This window comes from Ornithorhynchus anatinus, chromosome 13 (assembly GCF_004115215.2).
Source record: "Ornithorhynchus anatinus isolate Pmale09 chromosome 13, mOrnAna1.pri.v4, whole genome shotgun sequence".
NCBI lineage: Eukaryota > Metazoa > Chordata > Mammalia > Monotremata > Ornithorhynchidae > Ornithorhynchus > Ornithorhynchus anatinus.
In genome coordinates, this window is record NC_041740.1 from 29479552 (window position 1) to 29498207 (window position 18656).

Genomic DNA, 18656 nt, shown 5'->3' on the forward strand with positions numbered 1-18656 from the left:
AAATCCATTCCAGAGTTTAGTTTAGTGCTTGGCACAAAGTCCTCAAAAGAATCCACAATTATGATTAATTTGACCTGACCCCATGAAAAGCTTTCCTACTATAGATGGATGGAACCCAATCCTACCCACAGGGAATTTACAAGTTAATGAGGGGAAGACACTACAAGCATATATATAGTCATAACTGGAGTAATCAAAATGAACAACCAAATGTTTGATTGAAGAAACACCAGAAAGGAGGAAAGGGTTGTTTGATGGCATAGATGTAGCTAGGTGCTATGCATACTAGGTGAGGAACAGAGTTGCTTGGACAGTGCTGAAATCAGGAGCTTGATTAGAACTGGTGAGAAAAAGTAGCTATCTATATGAGGGTCAGTTAGTGGTCTTTTCTCTCTCTCTCTCTCTAATGAATATTTTGAGAAAATTAAACAAAATGACAGGTCCAGGAGGCTATCACTAAGTCCATTTTCATTAAAAATCAATCCCATCAAAAAAACTCTCTGCCATTCACAAAGCCGTCCTGCATCACACATCAGAAACTTTAACCGTATCTGGAGATCATTCTGCCCTGCAGACATTTCAAGAACCAGACTTCCACCCACTTAAGCTCTAAACTCAAAAAAGACCATTAATTCATCCACATTGTTTCTTGTGTCTAGAGCACTGTGTATAATTCTCATCAACTGAAGTAAGATAAATCTGTAATTATCCTTTCAATTGCTGTTTTTACTTATGAACATGGAAGAAAAATGGTTCTCCCAGTTATACAAAAGAATTAGACATAACTTAATGATTCTGGCTCAGACCAATTTGGGTTACTCTTTTAACTGTTTTACCCCTAATGATTAAGTATGACAAGTTGTAGCATTCATTATAACTCACAATCTCAAATCTAGGACACATTAACCTAACTAATGACTTAGATTTTTTTTCAACCCCCAAAAGATGATGTCTTCCGGTTGGTAACTTACTGGGTTACTTGACAAAGAAGGAAACACTCCTAAAATAATAAAGCATTTAGCCTCGCAAACTCCTTGTAGATCCTAGTGGTATATGATAATTAAGTCATTCAGTCAGAAAATAGTGTTTATTGAGTAAGTGTACACAAAGCACTTCACTAAATGTTTGGGAGAATACAGTAGGGTTAAAAGAAATTATCCTGTCTTCAAGGGCCTTAGAGTCTAAAAAACAATTTAAAATTTATCTGTAAAATTTCTTAATATTTTTTCTAGGGTGTCCCTAAATTATATGAATGTGACAATGATCAATAAATTATATTTTAGGGATCAATTTCTAACTGCATGTTTTGAAGACAAAACTCATTTTTCCTAACAGGTGTTGGAGGTGGGAAACTACTAATATTTAAGCTGATATATCACCATGCTTACCTGGAACATTACTGCTGAACAATCCCTTGGGAGAAAACTGATAAAAGGTGAAATGGATGAGAACAATTTAGGGCCAGTGAACTGCTAATAATCACAATGATAAGCAGCATACTAAGTGCTAAAATAGATACAATACCATGAGATCAGACAGTCCCTGTCCCACATGAGGCATATAGTCTAAGCAGGAAGGAGAAAAGGTATTTTATCCCCATGTAAGACAAAGAAACCAAAACACAGAGAAGTGAAATGACTAGCCCAAAATCACAGAGCAGTCAAGCAGCAAAACTAGGATTTGAACAAGGGTATCCTGACACCAATATGGTGCTTTTTTTAAAATTGCATATAAAAGATAATCAGGTTGTACACAGTCCCTATCCCGCATGGAGCTCACAGTCTAAACTGGAGGGAGGATTATTTAATCCCCATTTTACAGACGAGGTACTTGAGAAGTTAAGTGATTTATCCATGGTCACACAGCACCCAAGTGGCAGAGCCAGGATCAGAACCCAGGACCTTTGACTTCCAGGCCGATGCTCTTCCCAGTAGGCCATACCACTTCCACATTCTTCTACTCAATCAATCAATGGAATCCTTTAACATTTACTCAGTGAAGAACACTGTTCAAAGCTCTTGGGAGAGTGCAATAGTCAATAGACACAATCCTTGCTCTCAAAGCATTGTAGAGTAACTTACAATCTAGTGGGGAACTAACTGAAAAGAGTGCTTGGCTCTCCTGGTTCAGTGCCAAAAAAAAAACAACTAAGGAAAATCTAACCCATGAGCATGCTCTTAATTTAATATTTAGTCTCCAGAAACAAAAGATCAATTTATTTTTCTATCCTTCTGAAGTATTAACATGTCTCAGAAACATAAACATCTTCTAAACAATAGAAAAACAAAACATCCTATACTCTCTAAAGGAAATCAAAAAGGCTTGCTTACAAACGTTTACATTTTCATTTTTTTTTAAAAAAAGGAGTTGAGTGATTAGGAAATCAATATACAGTACATTTAAGCCATGGAAAACTTAGGTAACTTTTGTTAATAATGATATTGATTCTCTCATCCAAGATGCAGCCCTGCACCCTCAGGAAAGGAAACTTTATTAAGGGGGATACATTAATCTCTTTAGTCGCTAAATCCATTTAATGAATTATCCCTTCCGACATACTAGTGTTTTCAAAGGCCTCTGTTAATCTGGTAGGAAAGGTGCAGGGGGAAGAAAAAGATTGTTTCAGGACCAGAAGATCTTTCTAACAGAAACTTCTTGACTGCCCAACATCTTCCCCTTCAATTTAACCCAATTTCACATCTCCCCATCATTGAACTTCTTCTGAAAACTAAACCGCTTCAGAAAGCTTTCACCAGTACATTTTTCTGCTTCCCAGATCACAACCACCCTACTATCAATTGAGAACTTTTGACCCACAATAGCACTTCTGTACTCTCCACTTCCTGATGCACTTTTTTACATAATGCTTTCCATACTCTATTTGAGTACTTCTTACTCCCATTTGTGACTAATGTATTTCTCTTCCAGGAGGTTCTAGGCAGTGATCATGTCTTCTGATAGGCAGGAAGGGCACAGGCCTGGCAGAAGGACAAATCCTCAAGACAATCTTTCAATCATATTTATGGAGTACTTACTCTGTGCAAAGCACGGTACCAAGCAGTTGGGATAGTACAGTACAACAACAGGCACATTCCCTGTCCACAACTAGCTCAAATCTTTCTTTACCTCTCCAAATCCATTTGGGACATTCCAGGAGAAGGCTACTGGCTCCTCTTCCAATAATGGGAAAGCTCACTTGGGGTGGCCCAAGTTCTCCCAAGGACAGATCAAAGCTAAGTTAGGTAGGAGGGGTTTCATGGTGGTTGTGATGTGCGCTCACTTGCCCTGAGACCCACAACATCCTGTGGCAATTTAGCTCTATCAATGAATCAATAATACTTATTGAATGCTTACTGTGTGGCCAGCCCTGTAGTGTTTGGGAGAGTACAATACAATAGAGCTGGTAGACAAATTCCCTGCCTACAAGTAGGCCACAGTCACTGGGGGAGACAAACATCAATATAAATAAATTATAGGCTTGTGCATAAGTGAGATTAGATAGGGGTCTGAGAGTGGGGTGGCAGACAGTAGACAGTGGCAGAATCAGGATGGAGAAGTTGGGTCCTCCCAGGCCAGAATCTTACCAATAGGCCACATTGCTCCTCATCTCAAGTACTAAAGTAGGCTGAAGGAATGATATGACTCAAGATACTGGGAAATTAATCAGGGAGAGCTTGTTGGAGGAGGTCAGTTTAATAAGGGATTTGAAAGTGGGGAGACCTGCGGATGCTTAAACGGAAGGAAGGCTTTATTCAAGGGAAAAGAAAATGTACTGATGCTAATCAAAATGGGAGTTATCAAATTGATTCCTGTCTCAGGACACTGAATCTTAATGACCTGAAAAAAAATTCATGTATTTCCCAAGAGCGAGCAATCTACTTCTGCTTCCTTCCTTAATCGTCTATCCCACCCTCGTAGTTCAATAGAAGGAACACTCTTCTGGGAGTCAAGAGACCTGGGTTGTAGTTTCAGTTCTGCCTGGATCTGATTAATGCGTGGCTCCATCACATCTGCAGTGTGACCTTGAGCAGGTCACTTAACTTCTCTGTGCCTCAGTTACCTCATCTGTAAAATGGGGATTAATACTGTGATTCCTATGTGGGACAAGGACTGTGTCAAATCTGACTATATCATATCTTCCCCAGCACATAGTACAGCATCTGGCACAAAGTGCTTAAAAAAATACCATATCTGCCCACTACTCACTCTTTCCCCTCCAAACATCAGTGAGAACATGAATGGCAAGTACAAGGAGGTGTAAATGGCCCTGCTCAAGCCACTACCACCATTCCCAGTTTCCCTTTTCACATTCTTGATCCTGAGGCTCGTTCATTATTTCTGATGGGAGACTCCATTTTCTTATTAGTCTACATTTTAATCATCAAATTCCTAATATAAGGAGGAGACCTCAAAAGGCTAATTCTTTGATCCCCTGACTACCAGAAAGACTACACTCACCTATTCCATGAAGCAGGGAATGTCTCTATGTTGTGTGGTACTCTCCCAAGCGCTTAGTACTGTGCTCTGAATATGGTAAGAGTTCAATAAATATGTTTGAATGAATGATTGAATGCAAACCTCTCCAGTTACTTTCCAGAGCAGGACGTTCCACATTATCCTCTGATCATGCCTTCTTCCAATGTTTAAATATATCTTTCGTCAATCAAAGGTACTTATTGAGCGCTTATAATCTGCAGAGCACTGTACTAAGCACTTGAGAAAGAACAAGTTAATTAAGAGGTACAAAGTGATGCAGTTTAAACCTGTTCTAGTCCTTGATGGAAACAGGAAAGACAAACATTTTAGCAATACTTGCCTTGAATGCTATAGTGCCTAAATTGGTAGCAATAATGAATTGACTTGAATGGTCTTAGTAGTTTCATTCTCATAATGATTTACTTAGCTGAAAATGGGGGCAAGAACTGCCATAGATAAGTTCTGACACCTACAAACATTTCTAACTGAAAGGTACAAGGAGTCATTAAGACACACGATTCAGAGGCAAGAAATGTACAAAGCAAGGAGGTTTGGCCATTTGCCAGAGACTCGTGTTAATATATCAATTGCATTACCACTAAAGTCATTCCTTTTGGTGTTTATGCTGTCAATCCACATTAAAGCCCTAATAGATATCAACTGGTTTTCCATGACTTCACATTTCTATTTCCTTGACTAGAGAAATGACACCCTCCTTGCAGTTGTGAATTATGAAGGACAAAATGTCATATTCTCCCATCACTACCAAGAAATTAAGTCCCAAAGCCTTATTTTCTGTTCTATTTCCAATATCTGCCCCAAGTACAACTGGGGGCACAACTCAATTTTGCATTAAATAAATATTACTTCACTGATGGTGCAAATATTTAAAACAAGTGTTGACTACTAAGTAATATTCAATTGTACCTGTTTCAAAGTAGTTCTCCAAATGGGTATTTTGGGTCATGAAGAGATTCAGATATTTCCTCCCTCAGCGAGAAAGGAAGGAAAAAGGAGGGAGGGAGAGGGAAAGAAGGAGAGATACTGCACACTCCAGTTTATCCAACATGGCCAACACCTACCTGCAGAAAAGATATGCTATAAACTTAGTGAATAGATTATTTTGGCAGGTTTGGGGGAAGATACAAGTTGAGGATTTGGGTGGGCAGTTTGGGTGCAAATTATAATATTTATGTAAGTGACTTAATAATAATGTTGGTATTTGTTAAGCGCTTACTATGTGCAGAGCACTGTTCTAAGCGCTGGGGTAGACACAGGGGAATCAGGTTGTCCCACGAGGGGCTCACAGTCTTAATCCCCATTTTACAGATGAGGTAACTGAGGCACAGAGAAGTTAAGTGACTTGCCCACAGTCACACAGCTGACAAGTGGTAGAGCGGGGATTCGAACCCATAACCTCTGACTCCAAAGCCCGTGCTCTTTCCAGTGAGCCACGCTGCTTCTCCAATGTGCCAATGCTAGCATAAACACAAGAAAGAATGAATGGGCATTTAGTCCCATTTCCAGTTGAGGAGAATGAGGAGCCGAGAAGTTTAGTGGGTAAATAATGCGGCCTAGAGGAAAGAGCCCAGGCCTAGGAATTAGAGGACCTGAATTCTATTCCCAGCTCCACCATTTTCCTGCTGTGTAATTTTGGGCAAATCACTTCACTTCCCTTTACCTCAGTTTCCTCATCTGTAAAATGGGGATTCCATATCTGTTCTACCTCGTACTTAGACTGCAAGCCCCAGATAGGACAGGGACTGTGTCTGACCTAATTAACTTGTGCCTAGCTCAGCACTCAGAACAGTACTTGACAATAGTAAGTCCTTAAGAAATGTGATTTGGTAATGCTAATAATAACAATGATAATAGCCCATGGTGACACAGCAGGCAAATGGCTGAGCTGGGATTAGAACCCAGGTCTCCTGTATCCTAGACTTAGGCTCTTTGCATCAGGCCAGGCTGCTTCACTAATGCTCATGAAGAGCCAAGCTGCTTTTGAGTAGACAAGTCCCTCCAAACTCACTGGAAACACTGAATTGGTGAGAAGGCTCTAAGTCAGCTAGGTCACTCCAATCATGGTGAGATCATTCAACCAAGTTTGACAATGTTATTTTTTAAAGAAAAGGAGTAAAAAAAAATGGACAAACCCTAATCATTTTGGGGTGGTGTCCCATAGTACCCAAAGAAAAGTAGAAGTCGTCTAAGAAAAAAAAATCTCTATATACACACGTATAAAAAGATATTTTAATATATATAAAAATTACAAATACATATATAATTTAGAGATTCTTTAGCATATTAATGTTTACATATAACACTAGAGAAATGATTTTCACTAGGCGCTGTTTGGTTCATAATATTGGAGACAAAAAATGTGATGAAACGATAGTGGATAAAATAAGAATTTTGCCAATACTAAACCACTCTAATAAATGACCATTCATAAAAGGGTCATAATTTCTATTTTTATTATAATTAACTTAATTTTCTGGATACAGTGAAGAAATCTTGCATTTCAAAAACTGCTATTGCTAATATTTTTGATTAAGAACTGAATGTCAGATATGTCAATAGGGACTTTTTCTATTTTCCTGATACTGATGATATACTATTATAGTTAGCAAAAGCACTTCAAAGAACACTGGTTAATCCCTAAGTGTAACACTTCAGCTCAGAAGCCCTATCTGGTCTAAAGTAATTATAATTATTGCTTTTCATGAAGAGCATTTGAATAGAATTTTGAAATGTCAAAGAAAGTATCCCTCTAGATTGCACCTGCTATAAAGGGATGAACCATTTATATAGGTCAGAAATCATTTTTCTTTATGATATGAACTAGTTGGTTATATCTCCAGGGAGATTTGCAGGGTTTTCCTTGGTATCTATCCAAATAAAAACTCAAATGGGAGTTCTTCCTTAAAAGGGCTTTTTACTTGAGAAGCAGTATGACCTTGTAGATAGAGCATGGGCCTGGGAGTAAGAAGGATCTGGGTTCAAATTCCAGCTCCATCTGCTGTATGTAGGTCTGCTGTATGACCTAGGGCAAGTCACTTATCTGTATCTGAGTTATCTCATCTGCAATATGGGGATTAAGACTGATATCCATGTAGGACATGGGATGTGTCCAAGGTGAATATCTTGTATCTACCCAGTGCTTAGCACAGTCACTGCCACATGGTATGCACTCAAATACCATTTAAAAAAACATTTTAAATACATTCAGCTCTCCTGTAACAGGAGGCTTGTTTTTTAGAGAACTGCAATTAAGGAAAACTAGCATTCTAGTACTTATGTCTGACACTTTGAACATTTGTAAACTACATATTCATGCATACAACAAACTATTTCTTCCAACACTGTAGCACACTGTATCCCAATGGCTTTTACTGTTGGAAAAAATTTCCCTAATTCCAAAAGTTCTAGCCAAAACATGTCATGAAAATACTCGTTCTAGCAAGAACTCAAAGTTTGAAGATAAAAAGACTAAACCAACTGGGACACATGATGCTTGCATGTCCATTCGGCTGAAAAGATAGCTGCATGTTCAAATTCCAGCCCCCCAATATGTGCCGTGTGGAAAGATAATTCCCAGTTGTTTCATTAGTTTTCTGTCTGTTATACTGCTACAGGAGAAAGACTCAACAGGATTGGTCCTCCTGTAAATCTGCTTTCAGCTTAATGAGAAACATGCATTTGGAAAGAGCAGGGTGTTCCCAGATAGAATTACAAAGCCTTTTATGAATAAATCAATCAGTGGTATTTACTGAGCCCTCTTCTAAGTGCTTGGGAGAATAAAATGCAACACAGTTGGTAGGTATGTTGCCTGCCCCAAACTAGCTAACAGTCTACCACTTGATTGTTCATCATCAATTGAAAAAACAATACTTCGGGGCTTATGCTTCCAAAGGACTTATGTTTAGGGTAGGGTAAGGATATTTCCCTAACAATAGGTCATGTGCTTGAGTTTAATTCCAGTAAGGATGATGAGTAGAACAGAGTATTCACACCCTTATTTTTTTAAATCCAAATGTCCCTTAATGCTTTCCCACTTAGTCTCCCTTTCCTGATCATGATTTTGGGATTCTACCTGTTTAACTATTCACATTTACATAAAATTTATTGCTCTAAAAATCCCAGAGGAACTACATTTAATTGCACTGAATATAGAACCTACATGTTGGTAGACTTCTAGAGAGCATTAAGAATTATTATATTTTGCTCACCAGTTTTAATTACTTATTTGATCATCCACTGTTTTTTTTTTTCCCCCTACTGTACCACATGTCCTGTCACTATTATTTCAGAACCTCAGCTCTGATAATTTCTGGTAATCTGATGCCCAAAATAGCACTTTCCTACCTGAGATTCATTGCCATAGGAAAGCTAATTAGAGAGCCAGTAAACAACATGCCACCTCATTGAGTAAATCACTGGTGAGAAGGCTCATTAATTTATTCTGGGATTCACTATGGTTCAGGAAGCCCTGTGGGCCTTTGGAATCTATTAAATACATGTATTTATTTATCCACTGATGTTTATTTCACAAATATTAGTATTTCTTTCAATGAATATATGGGAACTGGTGGAGATGAATCTACTGAGAACATTGAAACACAGAGACAGTAATCTCTATAGACAAAGCCAATAATGGCTATTGAATTAGTGTAAAAGAGGACTATCAGCAGTGGAATTCAGAGTAGAGGAAGAACTAAATAATACGTGTCTTTCCCAAAAAGAATCACTCATCTATCAAAAATATAATTCCCATGCCAGGATGGCCAAAATAAACTGTGCATGAGCAAACAAATTCCAATTATCATCAAGTGCTTCTCTCTTCTAACTGCCTCGGAAATAGTTTCAAAAAAATCATTAGGCTTGCGAAATTTGGATTGACCTTCCCTACCATTTATCAGTGCCTTCCTAGATAACTCCATTATCTTCTAGTTGTCCTTCTTATTAGCAGATTAAGAACATCTCTCACAAGAGGCAATAAAGTACCCTCGGTAAACTCCAACAGTTTTAGTTGACTACCTACTTAGATTTTAGTCCAGGTATATGGGAACAGAAACATTCTGTATTACACATGCTTAGTCAAAAATATGGAATTCAACTACCAAAACAGTTATTTTTTTAAAGCCCATATTTCTCCAGCAGATTGCTAGTGAGAGAAAGGGGGAGGGGTGGTTGAGGAGTTTGAGCATCCAGAATTTGCCAAACCAGGTGGGTTTGGTTGAGCTGGAACTCCTAAACCTCAAACTTCGGTGATTAATACTTACAGATGTTGAATTTGCTGGTCTTCAGAATGGCACCACCTCTCATGCACAGAGATGACACCAGTAAGACACTTAGTAGTTTTCTTAAAAGATGGCAATATGCTTAGGGACTTGTAGTCTCTTCAGTGTTATCTTTCAACTGCTGGGTTCAGTTGGAGCAGAAAAGGAAGACTTTTTTGTGTATTCACTGCATTAGACCCTAGACCTCTGGGAAGAGACTATGAGCCCTTTAAGTGTTTTAAGAGCCCCATTTTGCCTAGCGTCGGTAGGGCCTAGTTGTGACAACGTTCAGCTGCTTTTGGAAGTGGTGCCGATGTTAAAGGATTGATGAGGACTGTTAAAGGACTGAGTAGGAAACATTCTTACATCATCTCCTGCCTGGGAATATATTTCCCAGAGTCATCCAAGAACAAGAGCCTATAAACTTGAGCAGAGCAAATTCTTTCTAAACTCTTAACACAATTACATATTGTTTCTCTATTTCTTTCCCTTAGCACTTTTATTTCTTGGACATCAGCAGGTTGTGACTTTCACTTACTTGTACATCGTACCTATGTTAACGCTTGATTCCCAACTTCAACTATGAGCTTTATAGCACTGGTCCGTGACTTGATCTCTCCTTTTGTAATTCCCCATAGCACCAGGTACTCTCCTTTTCTCATAACAGATGCTTAGTAAAGCCTGCTGAATATAACTTATTGAATGATTTATATTTCACTATGATTCAGGTGGCAATTTTCATTAAGCCTATCCTGATTTCTCTTAAGATGTCCACAGGCTTGGACATATGATTCATGATTAAAGAATTAAAATGGCTATCACCTTAAACTTGTCTTCCCATTACATCTGTTTCTTAAAAAAACCCTCAAGAAATGACTCAGAGAATACATATTGATATGTATCACTCTATACATGAATAATGGATCTAAAACAATGTGGCATTTCTATTTTCTTTCTCATAATTTGTCATATTTTTTGATTTCCCCCCCATTAAAATTTTCAGCTATATCAACATGAACAAAGATGAAGCACATCACTAACTTTACTCAGTTACTTGCCCTATCTCCTCAGGTACTTATTATTTTGTTCAGTAGCGTTTAATTGTTTTACCCATGGGTTGGCCAATCTGATGATCAGTAAGAGACCAATCTGATGATCACTAAGTAGGGCACACTGACACCCACAAAGGCAGAAGAACTACCCTGGTAATCAAAGCAAATGAACTCTATCATCAGGAAAGTAATAATCTTCAGGGCCCTATGGAATTTTGTGCATCTGCATAATATTCTTCCTTTAAGCATACAGTTACCCAATCATTTCTCATGATACTTTAAAAAAATGGCCCCACTTAAAATTATTTCTTTTGAAATAATTTGATTTTGAATTATGAATATTCTATTAAGGTTTCTGAATTCTCACAAAGAAGAAGGTGAGCCCACTTTTTGAGAGAAAGTGGCAAGGAGCCATCAGAACAAAAATAAAAACAACCTCTCTGTTCAAGAGCCAACTTCCCAAGCAGCTGGAATCCATAAACCAAATAAGCAGCAACAAGGCCCATAGATCTTGAAATACACAAGTTGGTCAATCTGTAATGACTTGACTAAAAAATAAGGAACATACTAGTGCCCGGAATTAAAACAACAATTCTCTGGGCCACAAACCTGAATTTTCCACCTAATTTAGGTGAGCTATTAACTTTGTCTCCTCCATTTCCTAACATATTAACTTGGTAAAGCTGATTCTTAATGGGATATCAAAGAACTCTCAAGTAATTAAGCTTCCTATTAATGAGACAACATTAATCACCATTCCCCACCAGCAATGGGCTGCTTTATAAGCTTAGGCGATCATCAAAATTTCAGTACCAAAAGAAGCAATCAAATGCCACCACTTACCTCAGTGATGTGAGGTGTTGGGTTAAATCCACAGAGATTACACACAACCTTCTTGCATTCTGTACAGGTGTTGAAGTTCGGGGAATCCTTCGAACCTACATTTAGTCCAGTTTTACATAAAGGGCAGGTGGGTTGAGGCTGGGTGGGTTTCTCTGCTGTGGGAGGTCCAAAGCTCTGTCTGGGCTCAGCAGTTTGAGGTTTACTGTCCTGGGTGGGAGGTGACCTCCTCTCAGGCTCCATTCCTTTTGCTTTGGAAACCTGTCCAACCTTGGGCAGGGTGACTCTATCGGCTCCCGGAAGGGCTTTCATTTCTTTCTTCACAGGGGTGGCTCTCGGTGGCCCTTGGGATGTGGGAGTCTGTGAGGGAGGGAAAGGCTGTTTTGCTTCTGGGGCCCCTGGTCCACTTAGTCCTTGAGGTCCCGGCTGGCCTGCAGTGGAGATTAAATTGGAAGCCTGGCTAAAGATCGACGCTCCAAAACCAAAGAGTTTCCCGGTGACTGTCTCTTGAGGAGTTGTGGGCTGTGGTTTTGGGGCATCAGTAACACTTCCAAGGTTGAGGCTGAAACGCCTCGTCTGCTCTTGTGCCTTGGGAGGCTGCTGGGGTCCAGGCCCGGGGAGTACAGGACCAGGCTTAGGAGCTATGGGTGCTGGGGGTCCTTTTGGCACCTGCTTGGCATCTGGCTTCGGACTCATTTTTGTTTGTGCTTTCTTCGGGTCTTCCTTCTTTAAGACTGGATCAACTGGTTTTTGACCTTTGCTTCCAGAGACAGGACCGGGTTGGGAGACAGGTTTGGAATCTGATGTCAGTGGAGGCCGGGATTTGGAATCTCTCAGCATCTCCTTGTCCAACAGGGGAGGAATGCTTTGTGGTGGCTTGGCAGGATCAGGTTTTGCTGCCTGGCCTATTTTCTCCTGAGCCTGCGGTTGAACTTTGGAGCCAGGCAAATCCGACTTTATCACGGCTATGGAGGGAGCCACCACATCGGCTGGGGTCTTTTGTGGCTTGGATGGCTTTAGTTTGACATCAGCCATCGGAGCCCTGAATTGCTCCGCTTTCGAAGAGGTTCCAGTGGGCGGGGTGGATGGTGTCCCAGAGTCTGGGTGGCGTGGCTTGGCTTTTGTTGGGGGAGAGCCAGAGATGGAAGGCTGTTTCGTGAGGAGTGAGGGCTTCTTAGTCTCGGGAGGCTTTGGATGATCAGGAATGGGAGCTCCGTCTTTCTTCTGGGAAGGCAGCTGGGGACCTGGCTTGGTTGCTGAAGTCAGGGGAGCCGGAGGGGCAGTCTTCGGTTTCGGCTGAGGTGGTGGTGGGGCAGCAGCTAAACTCCCTCCTAATGCTCTTTGCATCTGGCAGTTTAAACAGAGCCATTCTTTGATCTGCGGGAAGATGGAAATGAGCGCATCATTAGCAATATCACTCAGGATATAAAAACGCCAACAACAAAAAAGCCAATCATCAGGAGTTTCGTAGTGATTTTAATATGTTCAGAAATAACTTTTGAGGTTTAATTTCCAGGGAAAACTCATAGTGGATATGACTCCCATATGGCTCAATTGATGCCTCTATAGCAAACTAAAAACTGAAAACAAACAAAATGGAGGATCCTAGAGTTTTTTTAAATACATGGATATATACATGCATACATATATAGTACATAAATATGCAAATATAGTATTTGTTAAGTGCTTACCATGTGCCAGACACTGTATTAAGCCCTGGGGTAGAGACAAGACTAAGGATACAGGATGGCCACAGTCCAAGCCCCACATTCAGCTCACAGCTTTAATCCCCATTTTACAGATGAGGTAACCAAAGCAGACAAAGAAAAGTGAATTGACTTGCCCCAGATCCCACAAAGCAGGCCAAGATCAGAGCCGGAATTTGAACCCAACCCGGGCTTTTCAAGTGGCATAGGCAATTGAAACACATTCACTCCCAAGTAATAATAATGATGGCATCTGTTAAGCACTTACTATGTGTCAAGCACTGTTCTAAGTGCTGGGGTATATACAAGGCAATCAGGTTGTTCCACGTGGGGCTCACGGTCTCAATCCCCATTTTACAGATGAAGTAACTGAGGCGAAGAGAAGTCAAGTGATTTGCCCAGAGTCACACAGCTGATGAGTGGTGGAGCTGGGATTAGAAACCATGCCCTCTGACTCTTAAACCAGTGCTCTTTCCACTAAGCTATGTCCTTCCTCAAATATTTTTTCATCTTCTCCAGCATCACATTTTATCTTTTAATTTCATCAGCATTCTGTTATTATAGGAAACATTAACTAGAAGCACCTAATTACCACACACAAAGAGACGCAAATGAAATATATAGACCAATTTAAAAAATTACAGATCAGTAATGAAAGAAATTATTGCCTTGCTATCCCATACTGTGATTTTAGGATCAAGTCCCAAATGTACCCCCTAACTTCCCATATTAAAGTAATATTTGTCCCTTCATATGACTGGGACACCACCCTGAGTTTAAGAATTGAAATCTTCTCTATAAGCATGTATTCCTCTTGAGGGTAAGAACTGTGTCTTCTATGTTTATTTTCAAGCATCTAGTAGCAGGTATCTGCATGCTGTAATTATTAGTAGATATTGATGATGATCAATACGATGATGACAGTGATTAAGTCTTTCCCAACAAATAGAGAATACCAGAAGCATTGCTCTTTCTCGTATTACTACATGACCAATTTATTTGCAAAATACCCAAGTTATCTTCCATCCACCCTGTGCTACATATCTTTTTTCTCCATTATTATGTAAAAGGAAAAGTTGTCATTTTACCAACAGAAAATTTTGTATTAAAAAAATCACTATGTAGCATACTTCAAAAGTGATTTTTTTTTTTACTCATCTAAAATGTGGAATGTTACTTTGGGATAGAAGCATCACTTACCAAAGGAAGCCAAGAGAAGCCCCAGCATTTTAAAGTGGGGAAAAGTTGTTTTGCTTCTATTTCCTGCCTTCCTTTTAGACTACTGTAAGTTTCTTGAAAACAGATAGTGTGTTTACCAACTTATTTTACTGTACTTTCTCAAGCACTTAGTCCAGTGTTGGTGCTTAGTACTATGCTCTGCACATAGTAAGCACTCGAGAAATACAATCAAATGAATGAAGTGCTTAAAACAGTTCTCTGTACTTGGTAACCAAGCATCCTGATTTAGTGGATAGACCACAGTACTGGGAGCCCTTGAGGACTTCCGTTCTAATCCTAGTCTGTTTTGGGACCTCGGACAAGTCACAAATTCTCTGTTCCTCGGTTACTTCATCTGTAAAATAATGATGAATAATGTTGGTGTTTGTTAAGTGCTTACTATGTGCCAAGCACTGTTCTAAGCGCTGGGGGGTGGATACAGGGTAATCAGGTGGTCCCATGTGAGGCTCACAGTCTTAATCCCCATTTTACAGATGAGGTAACTGAGGCACCGAGAAGCAAGTGACTTGCCCAAAGTCACACAGCTGACAGGTGGCGGATCCGGGATTAAAACCCATGACGTTCTGACTCCTAAACCCATGCTCTTTCCACTGAGTCATGCTGCTGGGGATAAAGACTGTGAGCTCCATATGGGATATGAACTGTGTCCAACCTGATTACTTTATATCTACCCCAGCAATTAGGGCAGTGTTTCCACAGAGTAAGCACTTAAATACCATGAAAAAATATGGTTGGTTGATTATAGGTTCTATTTCCCTCCTGCTCACTGCTAAGTCAGTGTATTTTTCCTGGAGGTCACTTATTCCACCTGTCCAGTACTAATCAGTGGACCTGGTACTCAGTATATGTTTCTCACTACAACCCTGAGTTTTCTCTACATGTCACACTCTCTATTTGAGGAAGTTTGTTGTCCATTGAAATGAGACTCATTGCACATTCCACTTGAGAAGAGGGAGCACGTCTTCAACTAATTCTTCTGTCCCTTTCCCTAGTAATTTAATACGGTTTTTTTTGTTTTAATTCCTACCTGGAATACTCCTTTGCCTCTCACTAAGCTTCAAGGATCATTTTAGGACCTTAGTAAATTGTGTGAGACTCCTTTTCATATTCACTTTTCCCCTTAGTTTAGAATGTCACAGTCAACGTTTTGCAATGGGGGTTTCACTTCAGAACATCTGCATTCCTCCACTTAATTTCAATTTTACAATAAAAAATATAGTTTCTTCTCCTTTACTCCACTGCATTCTTCTCTGCTTTGTTCTGCTCAAACTACTCAATCTCTCAATCTTTTATCTTTTGCCTCTCAATCCCTTACTGCCAGTAGCATTTTCTGGCACTGTTCTTGCCACCAACATTTTACTCTATTCCCTGGGAACTCAGCACTCGATTGTGAGAAATGCTTTCAACACAAATTCAGGTTATCTTTCTACCTCTGTGACATTATGAAAAGTCTATTATCCTTTTAGGATTTTGGAAGGGAAACTCTCTTTTTTGCCATTTAACTCCTATGACCAATAGATGGCAATCAGTATTTTTAAACTCCAAGTTGACAGTTTAATTACTGAAAACACTTGTAGTTCCATTTCCTTCTAACTTGCTGAGTAGAAAATTTTCACTTCAAAACACTTTCATTGTCCACACAATGTTAGGAATGAGAATTTCTGCAACATCCTTTAATGATAGCCTAGTGACTCATATCAGTAAAAATGAATGTTCACTATTTTTCTGGCAGTGCACCTATACACACCAGTGCAATTCATTGAGAAGCTGCAAGTCAGCTTTTATTTCTTCTTCTCCAATATTATCACTGACCTGAGCATAAATTCAAAGTTTAAGCCCAAATTCTGCTCTGGAGTGTGTAACACTATGATATAATTTGCTACACCACAGCTCACTTACATCTGATGACACAATTTCACCCTTGACATATAAATCTTCGCTGGGAGAACTCAAGGTATTCAGAAATGTTAATTAATTATTCCAGGCAAGAATTTCATTTGAAGCAATTTCTCTGAGGAAGTAGACAGCAAAAGAAAACAGAAGGAACAAATCAAAGGAGCACATCATGAATGGCAAGGATAAAACAAAAATAAAAGTTGGTCTTAACAAGGATAGGCATCCCTTCTACAACATTTGGGCCCCAGGGAAAACATCCCCTAAAGAAGAAGGTATATACCAACATAGGAACACATCTCTCTGCTTATCTAAACCCACCTATTCACTAAGATGGCTATGTTAAAAAAAAAACTGACTGGCTGAGTATGTCTGTCAGGTCAACCACAGGTATCAAAAGAACTTAAGCTAGGTTAAATTATAATTTTCAGGATAGGCCTAAATTGAGATGTCTGCTCACTTTAGAAATGAGGACTGTGAATTCACCTCTTACAGTAAGATTTCCCCTTTGTACTTCATATGTTGAATTCTTCATCCCAGATTTTCAAAACAAGGTAAGCATTGGAGAGTTCTGGAATGCCTTGTCAGAGAAGGCTTGGACTGCTTTTCAGCCTCTGGAATCAGAGGACAATTTTCCAAAACAATTTAATAGGTCTTATAATTTTGAGCTATATACACACACACACTATAAATATATCCATAGTATCTATACTCTCTACTAACCAATTATAGCAAGTATCCACGTAAACTGCAAAGCTCCGGCTTCACAGTAAATACTTCAATTAGGTTCTGCCCAAGGAATCACCAGCCTAAGGACAGTTTATGTCTACTTTTTAACATAAAGAAATCATACATTTATCTGCAAAGCCAGAGATGTCAACTGCAGGGAGCCATCTGCAATCCAATTATGTTGCTGAGCAACTGTCACAACTACACAAAGTCAGGTGACCTATTTTATGGGTAATCACCGAGCGAGAAGTGCATCTGATTTCTCCTGAGCAGAAAGGATAATTTGTTAGAAAATCCTAGTGATGTTCCCTTAGTCTGCTTTTATGGAAAATTAATATAACTTTGTGATTAAAGCCTTTGCTTAGGTTCTCATTTTGCTTTGAAATACCGTTGTCCCTCTACATCCTCCCCAACTATCAGTGTTCATATGTTCACAGAAATTACAGTCTGGGACTACAAGGAACAGAAATGTAATTTAGGTATTTGCAGTTTTGATCATTTTGTAACAGTAATAAAACACAGACAAGGGACTCCCGTTAATCTTCCACTTTTGTAGAACCAGATACGAGTGCAAGTAAAAACTCCAAAAAAAAAAAATACAGTTTCCCTTTGGAAATACTGTAAAAGGAATTAAGGCTATCCCAAGAACCAACTCAATTGACCCAAACAATATAAATATATGTAAACACAGTGATGAACACAATATAGTTACGCACTTAGTACTGAGCTCTGCACATAGTAAGTTCTCTATAAATACCATTAACTGATTGATAGCAATATAAGTGTGTTGATAATTAGTCAATCAATGGTATTTATTAAGTCCTTACTGTATGCAGAGCACTGTACTAAGGGTTTGGGGGAGTACAGTACAGAGTTTCTAGACACGGTACTTGCCCAGAAGGAGCTTTCAGGTTAGAAGGATTGGAAATTAAAATACTTTCAATTGAATTTTGGGGTGTACTTGAGTACATACTTAATTTTCAAAGTGTTCTCTTTCATCCTCTATTAAACAAAAAGGCATTTTGTGCTAACACACTAGAGATTTGTCATTATCTCTGCCATACAGGTATGACAATAATTATTATATTGAAATGGGCTTTAACTATGAAGTTAGTCAAAATATTTCAAATGTGAAGGGAAAGGAGAAGGTAGAAGGTTGTTTGGCAGTATTCAGTCCAAGTGTGAAAGCAATGTAAAAAAATGTTGGCTTTAAAATTCAATAGTCCAAGGGACAAAAAAAAACATCCAAAGGAGAATGTGGCAATGGAAAGGGGTTATTTAAGGGAAAATAGGGAATTGACTGGTGTATAAATCACCTTCCTTTTCTGAGTTGGGCAAACCAAACTAGCACTTAGTACAGTGCTTTGCACATGTTAAGTACTCTCTAAATACGATTGATTGAATCTCTCTCAGTACAGTGCTTTGCACCTAACACTTAACAA

General features: G+C 39.2%; 1 protein-coding gene across 1 annotated transcript in view; it reads right to left on the minus strand.

The window, feature by feature from the left end:
• Positions 1-18656, minus strand: part of PCLO (piccolo presynaptic cytomatrix protein) — a 288802-nt gene that overhangs the window by 243580 nt on the left and 26566 nt on the right. The window contains exon 3 of the mRNA XM_029077273.2: positions 11651-13024. Within this exon, the coding sequence (XP_028933106.1) occupies positions 11651-13024 (1374 nt within the window). The remainder of the gene's footprint in view (positions 1-11650; positions 13025-18656) is intronic.